Source organism: Sapajus apella, unplaced genomic scaffold, assembly GCF_009761245.1.
Source record: "Sapajus apella isolate SASKATOON/1434 unplaced genomic scaffold, GSC_monkey_1.0 scaffold12, whole genome shotgun sequence".
NCBI classification, from domain to species: domain Eukaryota; kingdom Metazoa; phylum Chordata; class Mammalia; order Primates; family Cebidae; genus Sapajus; species Sapajus apella.
In genome coordinates this window covers 36,931,403-36,949,605 of record NW_022436952.1, presented here as the reverse complement: position 1 = coordinate 36,949,605, position 18,203 = coordinate 36,931,403, and the positions used below count along the sequence as shown (strand labels likewise).

At 43.4% G+C, this 18,203-nt stretch overlaps 1 protein-coding gene and 1 pseudogene across 2 annotated transcripts in view; both read right to left on the bottom strand.

Moving 5' to 3' along the window:
- BLMH (bleomycin hydrolase) overlaps positions 1–6,248 on the bottom strand; it is a 45,551-nt gene extending 39,303 nt beyond the window's left edge. Inside the window, exons 1-4 of one of the 2 annotated variants that reach the window (XM_032280987.1) lie at positions 5,912–6,248; positions 5,413–5,610; positions 1,937–2,046; positions 366–507 (exon numbers count right to left, since the gene is read on the bottom strand). In XM_032280987.1, coding sequence (XP_032136878.1) covers positions 366–507; positions 1,937–2,046; positions 5,413–5,610; positions 5,912–5,924 — 463 coding nt within the window. In that variant the 5' untranslated portion in view covers positions 5,925–6,248. Of the gene's footprint in view, positions 1–365; positions 508–1,936; positions 2,047–5,412; positions 5,614–5,911 lie in introns of both variants that reach the window. The other variant, XM_032280986.1, reaches the window with a different exon arrangement.
- Positions 633–729, bottom strand: LOC116553548 (annotated as a pseudogene).
- Positions 6,249–18,203: the final 11,955 nt, after the last annotated feature.

Genomic DNA, 18,203 nt, shown 5'->3' with positions numbered 1-18,203 from the left:
TCAGCATGATGAGATTTCCCCAAAAGATAATGTTTTGAAGATATTTTTAAACAGCTGCAGTTTTAATGTGTTTCTTGATTACATCAATGGAAAGGACAACAGCTTTTTCATGGAAGGTTAGTTCTACTTAACACTGCCTTTTCTTTTCCAGCCCAACCTTCACAGTAGCTATCTCCTTACCCCTCATTTAAGAAAGTCACTCTACAGATGAGAATGGGAAATAAAGGTCCTTAGAAGTAACTATATATCCTTCTTGGAGACCAATTCTACTCTGTACGTAACCACCAAAGAAATGGCCCGTGCCTAACTATGGAGGCTTACTTAATCATACTGAATTTCAGTTCCATTAAAGAAAGAACTCTTACCAACAATATTGACAAGCATATCCCACTGGCCACCATCATTTGCAGGGTTCATAAGCAAATACTGCACCAGCCTCCCGTCCTCAGGCTCCTTTCTCTGGGCTGTGTCCACAAAAGCATTCAAGAAGAAATAACAGCGTTCAACCTAAAGAGTAAAGAAAGTTAAATAAAATTAAAAGAAAAAAGAGCCAATAATTTTATTGGCATTATCAACAGAATGGGAGTCTTGTAATTACCATGGAACCAACATAATAGTTTTTTTTCTTTTTTAAAAATATTTCATGAATTTGCATGTCATCCAATAGAGGCCACGTTAATCTTCTCTGTATCATTCTAGTTTGGGTATATGTGATGCTGAAACAAGCACCATAATAAGTACTTTTAAACTAAAATTGGTAATTAAACATTATATCTGATTTCATCAGAATATTGGAAGTTTCTTCTTATACCTGTGTATGTATCCCAATATATTATGTATATGTGTACAGTGCTTATATTCCAATATTAAAACAAAACCTGGTATTTAGAGTCTTTAATCAATAAACATTTCATGAACACTTATGTAATATAGATTTTCTTATTTTTAGACAGGGTCATGCTGTTGCCTAGGCTGGAGTGCAGTGGTGCAGTACCACTGCAGCCTCAACCTCCCTGGCTCAAGCAATCCTCCTACCTCAGCCCCCTGAGTAGCTGGAAGTACAGGTGTGCACCACCACACCTGACTAATTCCCTTATTTTTTGTAGAGACAGGGTTTTGCTATGTCCAGACTGGTCTCGAATTCCTGGGCTGAAGCAATCCTCTCACCTCAGGCTCCCAAGTGCTGGGATTATAGGCTTACAGGCATGAGTCACTAAACCAGGTTAGTAATATGGGTTTTGAAGATTAGGAAAAGGAATATGGTCAGGCACAGTGGCTCACGTCTGTAATCCCAGCACTTTGGGAGGCCGAGGCAAACAGATCACTTGAGGTCAGGAGTTCGAGACCTGCCTGGCCAACATGGTGAAACGCCCTGTCTCTACTGAAAATACAAAAATTAACTGGGCTTGCTGGCATGCGCCTGTGATTTCAGCTACTTAGGAGGCTGAGTTGGGAGGAAGGCTTAAACCCGGGAGGCAAAGGTCACAGTGAGTCAAGACTGCGCCACTGTCCTCTAGCCCGTGCAACAGAGTGAGACCCTGTCTCAAAAATAAATAAATAAATAAAATCATTTACTCTTTTTCAGACAAGTACTAGAGAAGGAAAATTAGGTCCTAGAAAAGAACAAATAACCTAAAAAAATGTTAGAAAGGGAGATATATTCAATTGAATATTGAATATAAAATTCAAAATTTCAAATAGACAAGCAGTAAGGTTAAGTCAGTAAGTTTATTATTTCATTGCAAAAAATAGTCACTTAACCAAAAACAGTTCTGCCTTTGAAAGAGTCAACTTTTGATATTCTGGAAGTCAGAATGAAAGGTGTTTCACCTATCATGAAAGGGCAGGCTGAAACTGGAAAAGCAACAAATGAAGAGGCAGTTCCTACTGAGGCCGATATCAATACAAAAAGAATCTTGCCAGATCAGTCCCATACCTTGTCCCAAAAAAACAGGTAAGATTGACTAAACTCAAATTCTTCAATATTTAATTTTTTCATGAATGGAAGCCTCATAACATTCAGACAAGAAAAGATCCAGCATCGCCCTGAAACAAGAAAGCACATCAAGAAATTATGAGGGTTCACACAGATAGCATTGCTCCAACTGTTATTTTCCAACAATGAACTCATGACACAATCTGGACAATTCAGAAAGAGTAAATCAGTAAGAGCAGAAAAATTAAAAACAAAACAAAAAAAGAAAGGTGGTATTTCTAGCAATATATATGCAAAGGTTTAATATCTTTAACGCAAACACTCTTTACATAGCAAATAAAGAATCCATTACAAATCACCCAAGAAAATCACATTAGAAAAAGAAACATGCTAGAAAACCATGAACAGAGATCACAAACACATCACTCAGTGGCCAAGAAAGATACAAACGGTAGAAGCAGTTTTAAAAGTTCATGATAAGACATCTGTTAAGTGGGGAAACATCATTTCATTTATTTCATTTGGGGAAATAAGCATCATCATCAATCTGGATAGGAATCTACATAGGTACAAAATATCTGAATGCAATTTGGCAATACCTAGCAAAAGCTTTAAAAAGCCCTACCCATCCAGCTGGGCGCAGTGGCTCACGTCTGTAATCCCAGCACTATGGGAGGCCAAGGTGGGTGGATCATCTGATGTTAGGAGTTTGACACCAGCCTGGTCAACACAGTGAAAACTTGTCTCTACTAAAAATACAAAAATTATCTGGGTATGGTGGCACATGCCTGCAATCCCAGCCATTCAGGAGGCTGAGGCATGAGAATCGCTTGAACTCAGGAAGCAGATGTTGCAGTGAGCCGAGACTGCGCCATTGTACTCCAGCCTGAGTAACAGGGCAAGACTCCGTCTCAAAAAATAAAGAAAGAATAAAAAGCCTCTACCCTTTAATCTGGAATATGCATTTCAATATGTTTCAATATAGGCTGACCTTAACATAAGTCAACACTCCATTCTTCCAGTGATAAGTCAAAAAAAGGGCAGATATTTGCCTAACTGAATTTTACAAACACTTAAAGATACATATGAATAGCAAATTGTCTACCCATAATATTTTAGTTTTTTTTTTTTATTGGAGACAGAGTCTCACTCTGTCACCCAGGACGGAGTGCAGTGGTGCAATCTCAGCTCACTACAACCTCTGCCTCCTGATTCTCATGCCTCAGCCTCCTGAGTAGCTGGAATTACAGGTGCATGCCACCACGCCCACCTAATTTCTGTATTTTTAGTAGAGCCAGGCTTTTGCCATGTTGGCCAGGCTGGTCTCAAACTCCTGACCTCAAGTGATCTACCCCACCTCAGCCTCCCAGAGTTCTAGGATTATAGACATGAGCCACAACATCTGGCCAATATTTTAGTAATTTAAATGTATTTTAGATTTAAAATCATGTTAACATAATAAATGGATTTAGAAGCACTGTTTTTCCCACTTCACATTTCATTTTCACACTGATTCAATCTTCATATGTACCTAGCAGTCAGTATCTGTGCCATCATTAGATCCATTCTTTCAATCAGCACACGTCATCTTTCTTCCATCTAGTGTGTTTGAGTCACAGCAATGTTTTGAATCCATGCATGATGCTGTCACTGAAAATTCTATACCAAGCATCAACTACACAATCAGATTCTTCATGTGTCCTGTATGTGTATAATCACAAACTCCACGTCACCACTTCCTGCTCTGACTTAAGTGATCTTAATTTAAAAGGTCTATTTACAACGATATGTAACATCAATTTATTCAAATTTGTCACCTTTTAAAAGAAGCTGATTCAATCAAAGGACCTCTGTAAGCATGCAAAAATGTATTCATCTGAGTTTTTTCAGAGTAATGTCTTCTCCAAATTGTACTCTACTTCAAAATAAATTAACTGAGTACCCATTAGAAAAGCCTTCAATGTCTTAAATATAGGGTAATTCTTCTCTGAAGGAAAATTCTGAGGGAAAAACCTTGAGTCGTATTGGGTATAACTTTACTGATATGAAAATATGTTTATAATATACTGGTAAGTGAAAAAAGTAGGTAGATTACGTAACAATGTATAAGCTATCAACCCACATTAAACACACACACACAGGCGCACACACACACACAGACCTGACAAATATACAGGAAAAATATTCACCTGGTATTTGCAAATATTCTACATGAAACAAAAATAATTTTGTAACAAGAAGAAAACTCTAAAGTTAACTATAGTATTTTCTGAAAGTCACCAGTGCCTTACTATAGTTCACCTTTACCTTAAATTTACCTGTATGCAACCTCTCTTCTATACGCTACGTATTTCTAGTAGAAGGGATCTGGATGCACTGGTGATGTGAAAACTGCATGAAAATAAAGTACACAGCTCACATGCTATTTGGAACTTTTGTATATATGAAAGTGACACTGCAAAATGTGTAAGACCTGCCTGACCTGTTCCCTAAGAGATCACTGCAATCTAAACTCTGTAGGACCACTGTAACATTACCAACTGGATCATCCGTAGCTTGAGAGCTCACACCACTGCAAGCACTTTCTTCTAGAGCAAAACATTAATTATTGTAAGGTCTTGACGTTTTCCTTAACATTTAAAAATCAACTTTGTTGATGTATAACGTACATACTATAAAATGTACTCATGTGAAATGTGTGCTTTGTGAGTTCTGACCGACTGTAAACAAGCACTAATGTGCTTTCTGTTCATACAGACGGACTGGGAGTCGTTTTAACTAGATAAAGACTTTAAAAAATCCTTTTACTACAATTTTGTGGTGAGAATGTGCTCCTTAATTAGATCCCTAGATATTCAATCTTTCACTGTAGCTGTTTTTCTGAGAGTGGTGCTAGAAAGTAGAGAGCAAAACGAGACTTCTTGACCAGTAAGACATGAGAACAGAACTTTTTCCTCAATTACAAACCGATCTACTGGTGGGAACTGAGCCCATCAGCACATTAGCTTCAGCTGTAACCAAGGAGCATATTTAAAAGTAACACCTGATGACATTTTAATGTAATTACATTGTATCTCTCCTTCATAAATTTGTATAGGGCCTTCAGGGCATTTCTGGAGAGTCCTCCAAGAACATGAACATTTCCGCAATGCTCTGTTTTGTGACCAAGACCATCTATCTGCAAGACATGGGCTACAAACCACATAACATCAGGACATAATATAGTGAATTACACTCAAACGTATGCTCACGGCCTTGTCACTTTAGTACTCTAATCGCATGTGCTAACAAGCCACAGAACACTAAAACAAACCACATTGGTAATGTTCTTAGACCTGCCTGTACCTGAGCCTCATTCTCTACGAATTTACGACCAGTTCTTTCAGTACGAACTTAAGATCACTCGTAAATAAGACAGCAAAATGGGATGCTGTCAGGAAGGTCAAGGAAAGTACGGGAGAAGTGGAAGCCCACACCTGAGCTCTTCTGGTTGGTGACGGGCTTGCCTTCCTGGGGCACGGCGTGCTGGAACACATGCTGCGCGCGCTGCACCGTGGCCCGCTTCAGACAGATATCCAGCAGGTCATGGGTGGTCCCGACATTCTGGGCAAGTACGAACTGGGGGTCGGAATTCAGTTTCTGTATCAGAGCAGCTACCTTCTCCGAATTCAGTCCTGTTGGGAAACCAAACGGGATTTCAACGCCAAAGGCTGGGGGAAAGGGCTGATCTGGGGCTCCCGCATCCCGGATCTAACTTCGTAAGCGCATCCTGAGGTGCCCGCTGCAGCGGGGAAGCCCAGGAGCAGCGTCCTCCTCCAAAGCGCTGTCTCCCTCCAGGCCCCTCCAGGCCGCTCCAGCCTGCCCCGAAAGCTCCCTCCCCGCCATCGCACCGGGTCCCAGCCCCCAGCCTTCCCCGCCGCCGGGCCTCATGAGGACCGCGGAGCTCCTCCAGAGAGGACCACGGTGGCGCCTCACCCGCGCTGCTCATGGCGCCCACGCTGCCCGGCGGGGTAACGGTAGCTTCCAGGGTCCTCGGGCGAGCGCCGGGGTTGCGCTGCGGCTCGCTGCCTAGGTGGCCGGACCTGCCTCGCACACCCGGAGCGCCGGAAGGAAAAAACCGGCTCGGCTGCGGCGGCGAGGAGTCTGAGGCCGGGAGAAACGGGGTCCGCGGAGGGACAAAACTCCCCCCTCGCGTTGCTGAGTCAGCGCCTTCGGGGCTAGCCCCGCCCGGGGGAGGGCCGACGGGGGCGGCCTCGCTGTCGCGCTAGGTCAGCCGGCGCCCTGGGGCCTAGGCCGCGCCCACAGCCGCGCACGACCACGCCATTACCCTGCGCGCCTGGGTGGCGCCGCAGCGCTATCCCCCCCCACCCCGCCTGGGTTCCCGCCTCCGCGCAGTGTGGGCGCCTTGCCGCGATCAGGCCAGCTCCGGGAGGGAGGCTGACGGGTTCCCTACGGGCCCAGACCCCAAGTACTCACTCTAGCGTGGGGGAATCGTACCCAGGAAGCCTTGTGAGAAGCCAAAAGGGGGCTCGAGGCGGGAGGGAGATGCTGAGAGGTCTCGTAATTAAGCGTCGGGCTTAGGACGGGTTGATTTGTCACAGTAAATGCACCCGAAGGCTCTTCCTACTGTAGGCTTCGTTTGCTGACCAATCACTGCATTTTCAATGGCCACTTGTTGCTTGGATTCTCATCAGAAGCAAATAATTGTCTTTGAGGGGAAATTGGAGCCAAACTCTTTCCCATCCACTCCAAAGCTACTACCAGAGTTTTACAAATAGACGTGCTCATTTCAAGAACACTACCCATCTGGTCTTCATGGAGTCCACGAGTGTCTCCTGTGTAGTCCAGCATGTCCTGTTGGGTTTAACTCAGGAGGATGACAGTGGTCAGCCTTAAGCATCAATATTGTTTCACCGGATTCTCTACAAAACCTCTAACTGATGCTCCCCCTCTAGGCTTTCAAGATAACTCAGCAGTTTTCCAAAGTTTTGAGACTGTAAAAACCTTGTTTTTGTTGATTCTGTTTTTCATGCCCTGAAATCTCAGCCCTTAGTGAGATGTTGGGATAGAACCCACAGAGGGTAAAACTAAAACACTGAAACCCTGTATCTGCTATTCAAAACAATGTGTGTGTGTGTGTGTGTAAAACCTAGAATCTAGGTCTTCTTAGATTGAAAATCATTACAAGAACTCTGATATCTGGAAAAATCCATACTCAGGCACCAATCAGTCATTTGAGAAATTACAGTTTCCATGTCCCTAGAGAGACTCAGCTAAAAATTGGGGTTATAACTTAGCAACTATTTTAAGTGGGCCCATCAGCCATCTATTCTTTCAATAACTGAAGAAGAAGGGGCTGAAAATTATACAGAAAGGAATCACTGGTCCTTTCACAAAATGATGTTCAAGCATCCTGCCCAACTCAAATCATAAATTTTTATTAAGTATCTACCATGTACTAGGCACTGGACAAGCTGCTGATGATATAGAGACAAACAAAGCTTAATCTTGCCCTTAAGAAACTCAACGTAGTAGGAAAGATGCAAAACAACTTTTAGACTACCTGTACTAGCATACCAATAGCTCTGTAGACTTTAGAAGCAATGAAGAGAGCACTGTCAATTAGGACCAGAGGGTACCTGAAAATAGAAGTGACAAGAGAGCATGATCTTGAAGAGTGGATGAGATTTTTACAAGTCAAAGAACAGGAGAAGGGCATCCAAGGCACCAGCGAAGGCACAGAGAATAAAATCATGTTCAAGAAAGGGTGCGTCATATTCTGATGTGGGTAAGAGCAAGGAGTGTGTCGGGAGCAGAGGCAAGGTGTAGGACTGGAAAAGTTTCGTAGGTTTGGGCCAGGATATAAAGAGTTTTATATGCCATGCCTGAGCAACTGGACTTTATCTTATGGTTAATTAGAAGACAAAATGGGTTGCGAGACAAAGGAAAAATATGATCACTTCTGTGTAAAAGAAGAAATCTGGTAGCAATGGAGAGAGTGATTTGGAGGGCAGAGGCTCTGGAGATAGTGAAACTGGTTAGAAGGTTCTTCTAGTCGTCAACTTGGGAGAAGACAAAAGCCTTAAATTGTGGAAAGGGAAGAGGCATCGATAATCTTGAAGCTGTCAACTGAATAAGAGGATGGAAGGTGGGTCATTAACCACGAGAGGGCATACAGAAAGATAGGCATAAGTATGCAAGCATGTAGATCTGAACTGAGTTTGGGCCATGGCAAAGTTAGGATGCCCACAGGACACCCAGGAAGAGAAGTTCAGGAGGTAGATGAAAAGATGTCTGGAGATTGGGTAAGATACCTATAGGTTCAAATTGGAACCATGAAAGTCAACAGGGTACAGAAGGAAAGAGGATAGAGCAAGAAAGAGATGAAGACCACAGATAGTGCCCTGGGCTGCAATATGCAGTTGCACAGGGTGTTCACAGCACAAGGGCACCAGGCTGAGTGTGGTGAGTAGGGACTGAAATGCAGTTCGGGCTCTGCTTGCCAAGCCATGCACCAGAGGATGATGTACCTTTCACTAGCTCTTTTTTTCTGAAACGGAGTCTTGCTCTGTTGCCCAGGCTGGGGTGCAGTGGCAAGATCTCAGCTCACTGCAACCCCCACCTCCTGGGTTCAAGCAATTTTCTTGCCTCAGCCTCCTGAGTACCTGGGATTACAGGCGTGCACCACCATGCCTGACTAATTTTTATATTTTTAATAGAGATGGGGTTTCACTGTGTTAGCCAGGCTGGTCTAGAACTCCTGACATCATGATCTGCCCACATTGGCCTCTCAAAGTGCCAGGTGTGAGCTACTGCACCTGGCTTCTTTCACTACTTCTTATAAGGATGCCATATGGGGGTAGCATTATCTCTGAAAATGGTAATGTTTAAAGTATGGTTAAAGACAGAGGAGCCAGCAGAAATATAAAGAGCAGTCAGAGAGGTAGGAGAGCTGGGGAGTTATGTCCTAGAATCCCAGGAAGGCAGGAAGAGGACAGTGAATTGAACTAAAAGCTGCAGAAAATCAAGTAAGATTGGTTTTGGCAACTGGGTTAGAAGCAACCTTAGAGAGGGCAGTTTTAGTGGAAGGGCAGAGTCGGCAGAAGCAACATTGCAGTGAGTTGATACGGAGGTAAATATTAGGGAAGCTCTTTGGGGAGAAAGGGTAAATTTATGTCTACTGAAGGATAAGAGGAAGGAACCAATACAGATGAGAGATTAAATATATGTCAGAGAGGATACAATTGCAAGAGTAAGAACTCAGGAGGAGATGGAATCACTGAGGAAGGTGGAGAGGACCAGTTTTACAGCTATTGCCACCCTTTCCTTGCTGGTGATTGTATTTCTCCACCCCATGCCCATAGATTCCTATCATCATCTCTTTGCCGGCCTCCTGCTCTGTCCCCATCATCAGGGTGGCACCCACATTACCAGCTTTCCACCCAGCGATTTACACCCAGGTACTCAGCCCCTGTATGGGCATGGTAAGGAAGTACAGAATAAAACTGGTTTTCCCAGTGGGTTGCCCCCACATGACCCACCCAGGAAGACATTTCTTCAAGAAGAGAATTACTACACTCTATCTCTTTTATTCCAGCCAGAAGAGATGTACAGCCCAGTGGTACCTTGTGAGACAAAGCAACCAAAAACAGAATTCTAGTATGAATTCCAAAATATTTGAAAAGAAAATATTGCCTGTAATCCCAGCACTTTGGGAGGCTGGGGTGGAAGGATTGCTACCTCAAGTTAAAGGCCAGGAGTTGAAGACCAGTCTGGTCAACATAGTAAAACCCCACCACTACAAAAAAAAAGAGAGAAATATTTTTTAAAATGAGCTGAATGTGGTGGCAGACGCTTTTAAGCCTAGCTATTCAGGAGGCTGACATGGGAGGATCACTTGAGCCCAGCAGTTTGAGGCTGCAGTGAGTTATGATCACACTGCTATACTCCAGCCTGGGCAACAGAGTGAGACTCTGTCTCTAAAAAGAAAGAAAATCTTTATAAATCCTGTGAAGCAGCACCATGTGCCACTGCAGATATGCCTTCTGCCTGTTGCTTCCATGCAGCTCTACCAAGTTAAAGCAAACAAGACCAGTCTCAAGGCAAATTATTCACCCTTTGTGCTCTCCTTTGCTATTCACAAGTCTTCGACATGCTATTCACCAGTCTTCAACTACTTCTATTTCAATAGAAAAAACCAGGATTTTATGTTGAATACAATCTAGACTAGAATCTAACACAAATGTTCTCCAATTCTATGTAACTGATTCATATTTAAGTGTTGTCCCAATAACTTCAAGATTTGCCCTTGAAGGTCAGGAAACCTCCTTATATTTCACCAGATCTGATAGTCAACTTCAGAGTTCACGTCGTGGTAGACTGTTGGAACAAATTCAGCTTCAAGATGTTTTGTTTGGTCTGCGTGGTAATTTAAAATTTTTGAGCTGGCCAGGGGCAGTGGTTCATGCCTGGAATCTCAGCACTTTGGGAGGCCGAGGCAGGCAGGATGCCCAGGAGTTGGAGACCCTGCGCAAAACCCTGTGTCCATAAAAAGTACGAAAATTAGCCAGTGTAATGGTGTGCACCTTAGTCCCAGCTACTTGGGAATCTGATGTGGGAGGGTTGCTTGAGTTTGGGAGGTTGAGGCTGCAGCGAGTTGTGATCACGCCACTGCCCTCCAGCCTGGGTGACAGAGAAAGACCCTGTCTCAAAAGAATTTTTTTTTTGAGACAATATTTAGAATTGGGAAGTTTTGAATACAAGTCTGAATAGCTGGTTTCTCTTTAAAATATTATTTTGGCTGGGTGCAGTGGCTCATGCCTGTAATCCTAGCACTTTAGGAGGTTGAGTAGGCAGATCACTTTAATCCAAGAGTTCAAGACCAGCCTGGGCAACATGGTGAAACTGATAGTGACAGAAGGCAATCAGATGCCTAGGCAGATAGGGGAGGGTCCCCAGTGAAATCCCACCTTCAAGCCAAAGATACTTTAAAGTCTGAAAGCCAAGCTACAAGTCTTGGATAAATCCATGGACTGGATTGAGTACCCCTCTTCCTGTTTGGCATGCTTTCCTCTGTTTGAGCCCCATCCTTTACCTAATTTATATATACCTACCATTCCCTAATTGGTTTTTTACACTGTCATGCCCACCTTTGAGTGGTGACTTTGTTTTAGCCTGTTTTGCCATACTCACAAATCAGTCAGCACACACTGCCCCATTCTGAGCCCACAAAAGCCCCAGACCCAGCCACAATGGGAGAGACACCACCTTCAGGTGGGGGACTATCCTCGCATTCCCTCTCCACGGAGAGGTATTTCGTCACTCAATAAAACTCTTCTCCACCCTCTCCACCCTTTGATTTTCAGTGTGGTTTCATTCTTCTTGGATGTTGGACAAGAACTCAGGACCTCACTGAATGCAAGCACAAAAAGGCAGTAACACTGTAGCCCTCTGCCCCCCACCCCCATTGGCACCTGGCAACTGCTCCATGCCATGGCAGGGCCGGGCCAGCCCCAGAGCCATGGGCCAGAGCAGGGCAATGGGACTGACAGAACTGTTAATATACTCCCGTTTTTTGAGCTGTGGACGATGGGACTAAAAGAGCTTTTAGCATGCTGTAACACCCCTTCTGGGGATTTGGGGTCACAGGCTTCCCTGTTTGGGTGCCACTACGTTCCCCTTATCTGAATGCCAGAGTCCACCACAGGAGTCTTTTGAGACACATCTGGTCCAACCACAAGCCCCACATGGAGCCTGCTCCTATGCCAGCATTTTGAGAGGCTGGCCAGACCCTGCACTCGCTCACCCACACACCTCTTCCCACTAGGGGCTGAGTGTGCAGCTGTGGTGCCTGTGAGATCTGCACCAGAGCACAAACCAGGCACACCGCGTGGGCGGGGTGCCTCCTGCACCGAACTTAGTGCCAAGCAAGGCCTGGGCAGCGGCATCACTGGCCAGAGGTCTCTGGCTGGCAAAGTGGCCGAGAAAAATCCTGTGTCAAAACCCCACCTCTTCCAAAAATACAAACATTAGCCAGGTGTGGTGGTGTGTGTCTACAGTCCCAGCTACGTGGAAGGTTGAGGTGGGAGGATGGTTTGAGCCTGGGAAGCAGAGGTCGTAGTGAGCAGAGATTGCTCCACTGCACCACAGCCTGGGCAACAGAGCCAAATCCTGTCTCAAAAACAAGAAAACAAAAATATTGTTGTTTTCCCATGATAGTCATTTCTGCATCAAAGGAGGAAAAGAAGTCTTACACTTATTGCCTATGGATATTTGCTATCCATTGGACTTATCCCCTATAAAAATCAGGGATTTTTCAACCCCTGATTAAGAATGACCTGGGTGGAGTTTGGGAAAATTATTTCTCCCCTTCCACTCTCGTCCCCGCTCTCATCCTCATAATTCCCACCTCCCTGAGATGAGCGAAACCAGCAGGTACTGACCCTGCTAAAACTTTGACATACTGAATCCTGGGGCTTTCTGGGTCTAAAGGAACCTATATCCCTTCACTGTAATTTTTCTCCAGAATGTGGAGTGCACCCATCTGAGTCTAGGAGAACTGGCAACTTTCTGACTTCCACCTTCCCTGCCACTCCTAAATTTCATGAGGGCTTAAACCAACCCTGTCACCCCTCCTTTAGCCCAAAGAACTTTAGATTCAGATTTTAAGTGTTTCAGCATATTCAACATTAGTTGTAGATTATGTCTGGGATTTTTTTTTTTTGAAACATTAGCCAACGTTCTTGAATGTTGTTGTTTATACCCACATTATTCTTGCCTCGGGATATAACATTTCTGCCAGTCACTGTTCTAGGTGCTAGCACTTCACAGAGCATTCTAGGCAGAGGAAACAGCATAAGCAAAGGTAGAGGCATGAACGGCCTTGAGTCTGATTCAAAAACAATGAGAAAGTTTGGTCGAGTTTTATGAGTATTTGAATTATGCAAATTTGAAATCATTCATTATAAACCATTAATACCAAATTTGAAGTGGTGTGAAACCTTTGTAATATTTAATATTTGTCAGGAATTGCATACTTTCAAATCCGGTGGTGGTAAATTAGAAACTGTTGATGCTATCACCACATGGCGGAGCCATTTGAGCTGAAAAAATAGTATCTTTCCTTCAATAAATTCACATTTATTGCTATGAGAAAAATAGTCTTGGATTTTTTAAGTTTTAAATTTTGCGTGAAGGTTTCAGAAATGTATCCCTTTCATAAAATGTGGCTGTTCTAGAATTTGGTGTGGCATTAACATACAGTAAATGGCAGGGGGAAAAATGCATACCGGAGATAAGAAATGAGGTTGAAAAAATGGTTTACAGTCAAATCATGAAGCCCTTTGAAAGGTATGCATCTTTTACTCATGGGGATATAACTATACTCACAAAATCCTCCTATATCAATAAAAAAATGAGAGAGAATCAACTTCCAATTATATTTCCATAAAGGGAATAGGTTGACATTATATTTCACCTCAATTTTTGTTTTTCATTCGTTTATTCAACAGCTTGTTGAACATCTACTGATTGGCAGCAACTGTACTAGGCACTTATAATATAAAAAATGAAGGAGACTAGTCATTGACCTAAAGAAGCTTCAATCTAGTAGGGACGATGAACAACAAAATTAATCATTATTTTTTGATTAATACAAAAGATATTTGGCCGGGTGCAGTGGCTCACACCTGTAATCCCCGCACTTTGGGAGGTCAAGGCGGGTGGATCACTTGAGGCCAGGAGTTCAAGACTGTCCTAGCCAACATGGTGAAGCCCCATCTCAGAAAAAGAAAAAAAAAAATCATTGAGCATTACTATGTCTCAGGCACTGTGTTAGATACAGAAATACACGGGAAAACCAGATAGACAAGTCTCTCCCTTCTGGTGCTTACATTCTAGAGGGGGAGTAAGACAATAAACAAATATATGCAGATAATTTCAAGTAGTGATATAAAGAAAATAAAACACAATAATGTGACAGTGACTGGCCAGGGGGAGTAGTGGCATTAAAGGCCCCGTTAAGTAGGTGACTATTTGTCCTGAAACTGAATGGCAGTAAAGATTTGACTTTTCGAGGACCTGTGGGAGAAAGCTGCAAGAGGAGGAAAAAGCAGGTGCAAGGGCCTTAGGAGAGAAACAAGCAGCACTCAACAAGGACATTGGGTTCATTTTGCCTGCTGCCCAGATAGATAGAGCTGATTTATCAAAACAGGGCAATTGCAATAGAAAAAGGGTTTAATACACACAGAACCAGCTAATTGGGAGAATGGAGCTTTATTATTATTCAAATCAGCCTCCCTGAAAACACAGAGCCTAGGGTTTTTCAAGGACAGTTCAGCAGGCAAGGGAATGGGTTCAGCTGATTGGTTGGGGATGCAATCATAGGGATGTGGATCCTTGTGTGCTAAGTCTACTTCTTGGTGAGGGCCACATTACCAGTTGAGTCCAGAGTCACATGTCATATATATACATATACATATATATATATATGTATATGTATATATATATGTGTATATATATATAAAGAAGTCCAAAATGTCAATAGGAAAAGACAAACAACCCAACAGAAAAGGAGACAAAAGACTTAAACAGGCATTTTACAAAAAAGAAAAAGCATAAATGGCAAATAAACAATGACAATGGAAATACAAACTAAAACAGAAATGAAATAAGATGCCATTACTGGAAAGGGGTCCTGATCCAGGCCCAACGAGAGGGTTCTTGGACCTTGCACAAGAAAGAATTCAGGGTGAGTCCGTAAAGTGAAAGCAAGTTTATTAAGAAAGTAAAGAAACAAAGGAATGGCTATTCCATAGGCAGAGCATCAGTTTGGGCTGCTCGACTACTTATAGTTATTTCTTAATTATACGCTAAACAAGGGATGGATTATTCATCAGTTTTTCTGGGAAAGGAATGGACAATTCTTGGAACTGAGGGTTCCTCCTCCTTTTAGAGCATGCAGGGTAACTTCTGTTTGTTTTTTTTTTTGAGACAGAGTCTCGCCCTGTCGACAGGCGCCAGGCTGGAGTGCAGTGCCTCAGTCTCAGCTCACTGCAACCTCCGCCTTCCACGTTGAAGCAATTCACCTGCCTCAGCCTCCCGAGTAGCCAGTACTACAGGCGTGTGCCACCACGCCCAGCTAATTTTTTTGTATTTTTAGTAGAGACGGGGTTTCACTATGTTGGCCAGGATGGTCTCGATCTCTTGACCTAGTGATCCGCCCGTCTCGGCCTCCCAAATTGCTGGGATTACAGGCGTGAGCCACCGCGCCCAGCCACATGTAGGGTAACTTCTTGACATTGCCATGGCATTGGTAAACTGTCATGGTGCCGGTGGGAGTGTCTTTTAGTATGCTAATGTATTATAAGTAGTGTATAATGAGGAGTGAGGATGACCAGAGGTAGCTTTCATTGCCATTTTGATTTGGTGGGATTTGGCTGGCTTCTTTACCACATCCTTTTATCAGCAAAATCTTTGTGACCTGTATCTTGTGCCAACGACCTATCTCATCCCGTGACTAAGTGCCTAACCTCCTGGGAATGCAGCCCAGTAGGTCTCAGTCTTATTTTACCCAGCCCCAATTCAGGATGGCATTGCTCTAATTCAAGCACCTCTGACTATTCCCAGTTTACACCTAGAGAAGCAAAAATATTAATGGCAAGCATTAAAAATATGTTGACAATTGTTTTATACAGCTGATAGAAGTATAAATTAGTATTACCACTTTAGAAAGCATTTGTCAATATTTTGTAAAGTTGAAGACACACATGCTCTATAATCTAGCAACTCTTATTCTTGGGTACATTTTCTTGAGCTATTCTGTCCAGTATGGTAGCCACTAGAAGCTTGTGGCTATTTAAATCTAAATTAATTAAAATAAAAACTTTAGTTTTTCAGTTATAGTAGTTATATTCCATGTGCTCAATAGTCACACATGGCTGAAGGCTACCGTATTAGATGGACATCATAGATATAGAACATTTTCATTATCACAGTAATTTCTCTTTCCCTAGAGAAATCCTGGCATGCATGTACTAGCTTTGCTGGCGATTGCATAAAAGCTGAAAAAAAGTCCAATAATTCATCAACAGGAGTTTGTATAAATCGCGACACAGTCATATAATGGAATATTATTACACAGAAGTAAAAATCTACATGGATGAGTTTCAGAAGCAATGTTGAGTCCAAAAATCATGTTGCCAATCAAACGGCATGCAGTCTGTTTTCAAAAGTTCAAAAACAAGCAAAGTTAAATAATGTATTACTTAGAAATACATACATAGGTGGTAAAAGATTTTTCTTTTAACAAGAGAATGTTAAACACCAAATTCAAGATAGTATTTACCTTTGGGGAGGAGACACTGAGCTTCTTATTAATTTATTTTTTTTGAGATTGAGCCTCATTCTGTGGTCCAGGCTGAAGTACAATGACGTGATCTTGGCTCACTACAAACTCTGCCTACTGAGATCAAGTGATTCTCCTGATTCAGCCTCCCAAGTAGCTGGAATTACAGGCACCTGCCACCATGCTCTGCTAATTTTGTATTTGTAGTAGAAACGTGGTTTCACCATGTTGGCCAGGTTGGTCTTGAACTCCTGACCTCAGGTGATCCACCCACCTCGGCCTCCCAGACTGCTGGGATTACAGGTGTGAGCCACTGTACCCGGCCTAGTTTCCTGTTTCTTAAGCTGGTGTTGGGTACATAGGCACTCATTCTACAGTATTTGTTATACCTAATTTTATACATTATCTATGTATTTGTATGTATGAAATATTTCTTCTTTAAAAGGTCATTGTGACTGCAGTGTAAATGATGGACTAAAAAAAGAAAGGAAGGCCAGGTGCGGTGGGTCACGCCTGTAATCCCAGCACTTTGGGAGACAAACGTGGGCAGTTTGAGACCAGGAGTTCGAGACCAGCCTGGCCAACATGATGAAACCCTGTCTCTTCTAAAATACAAAAATTAGCTGGGCATGGTGGCAGGTGCTTGTAATCCCAGCTACTTGGGATGCTGAGGCAGGAGGATCACTTGAACCTGAGAGGCAGAGGTTGCAGAGAGCCGAGTTTGCATTACTACACTCCAGCATGTGTGACAGAATGAGACTCCATCAAAAGGAAGGAAGGAAGGGAGGGAGGGAGGAAGGAAGGGAGAAAGGAAGGAAGGAAGGCAGGCAGGCAGGCAGGCAGGCAGGCCAAAGACTTGTTAGGAGCCTATAATTTGGGGCCTAGCCCAGTGGCTCACGCCTGTATGTAATCCCAGCACTTTGGGAGGCTAAGGTGGAAGGATCACTTGAGGTCAGGAGTTCAAGACCAGCCTGGCCAACATAGTGAAACCCTGTCTCTACTAAAAATATGAAAATTAAAAATTAGCTGGGCGTGGTGGTGAGCACCTGTAATTCCAGCTATTCAGGAAGCTGAGGGAGGAGAATTGCTTGAACCCAGGAGGTGGAGGTTGCAGTGATCTGAGATGGCACCACTGCACTCCAGTCTGGGTAACAGAGCAAGACTCCATTTCAATTAAAAAAAATAAAAGAAGTCAGTGGTGGAGATGAAAAGAAATAGATGAATATGGAACACATTTTGGAGGTGGATCACCTTAACCCTAACCCTAACCCTGTGCTGTGGTAGAGATTTGCATGGTGTGATGTGAATTGCAGAGGAGAAATATCTAAATAAAACTCCCTGGGAGCTTTAGGGAAAGTTTCCTGAAACAGATGACAGATCATCTGAGTTTTGCCCAGTTAGGAGTTCACGAGGTGAAAATAGCTGGAGAAAAGGAGTTCCAGTTAAATGAAATATGCAAAAATCTTAAAACAGCAAAATCTGGGCCGGCCGCCGTGGCTCACACCTGTAATCCCAACACTTTGGGAGGCCGAGGTGGGTGGATCACCTGAGGTCGGGAGTTTGAGACCAGCCGGCCAACGTGGAGAAACCCAGTCTCTACTAAAAAATACAAAATTAGCTGGTCATAGTGGCGGATGCCTGTAATCCCAGTTACTCAGGAGGCTGAGACAGGAGAATCACTTGAATCCAGGAGGTGGAGGTTTCGGTGAGCCAAGATCACACCATTGCACTCCAGCCTGGGTGACAAGAGCGAAACTCCTTCTGAAAAAAAGAAAAACCCGCAAAATCTGTTTGGAAACTGAGCACAGCTGAACTAACAAGAGAGAGGGGAGGGGCCAAACATGGACAGCCAACAGTGCTCACTGAGGAGTTAAGACCTTATCCTGGAAGATGCAGGGAAACTGCCTTTTTCTTTCCTTCTGT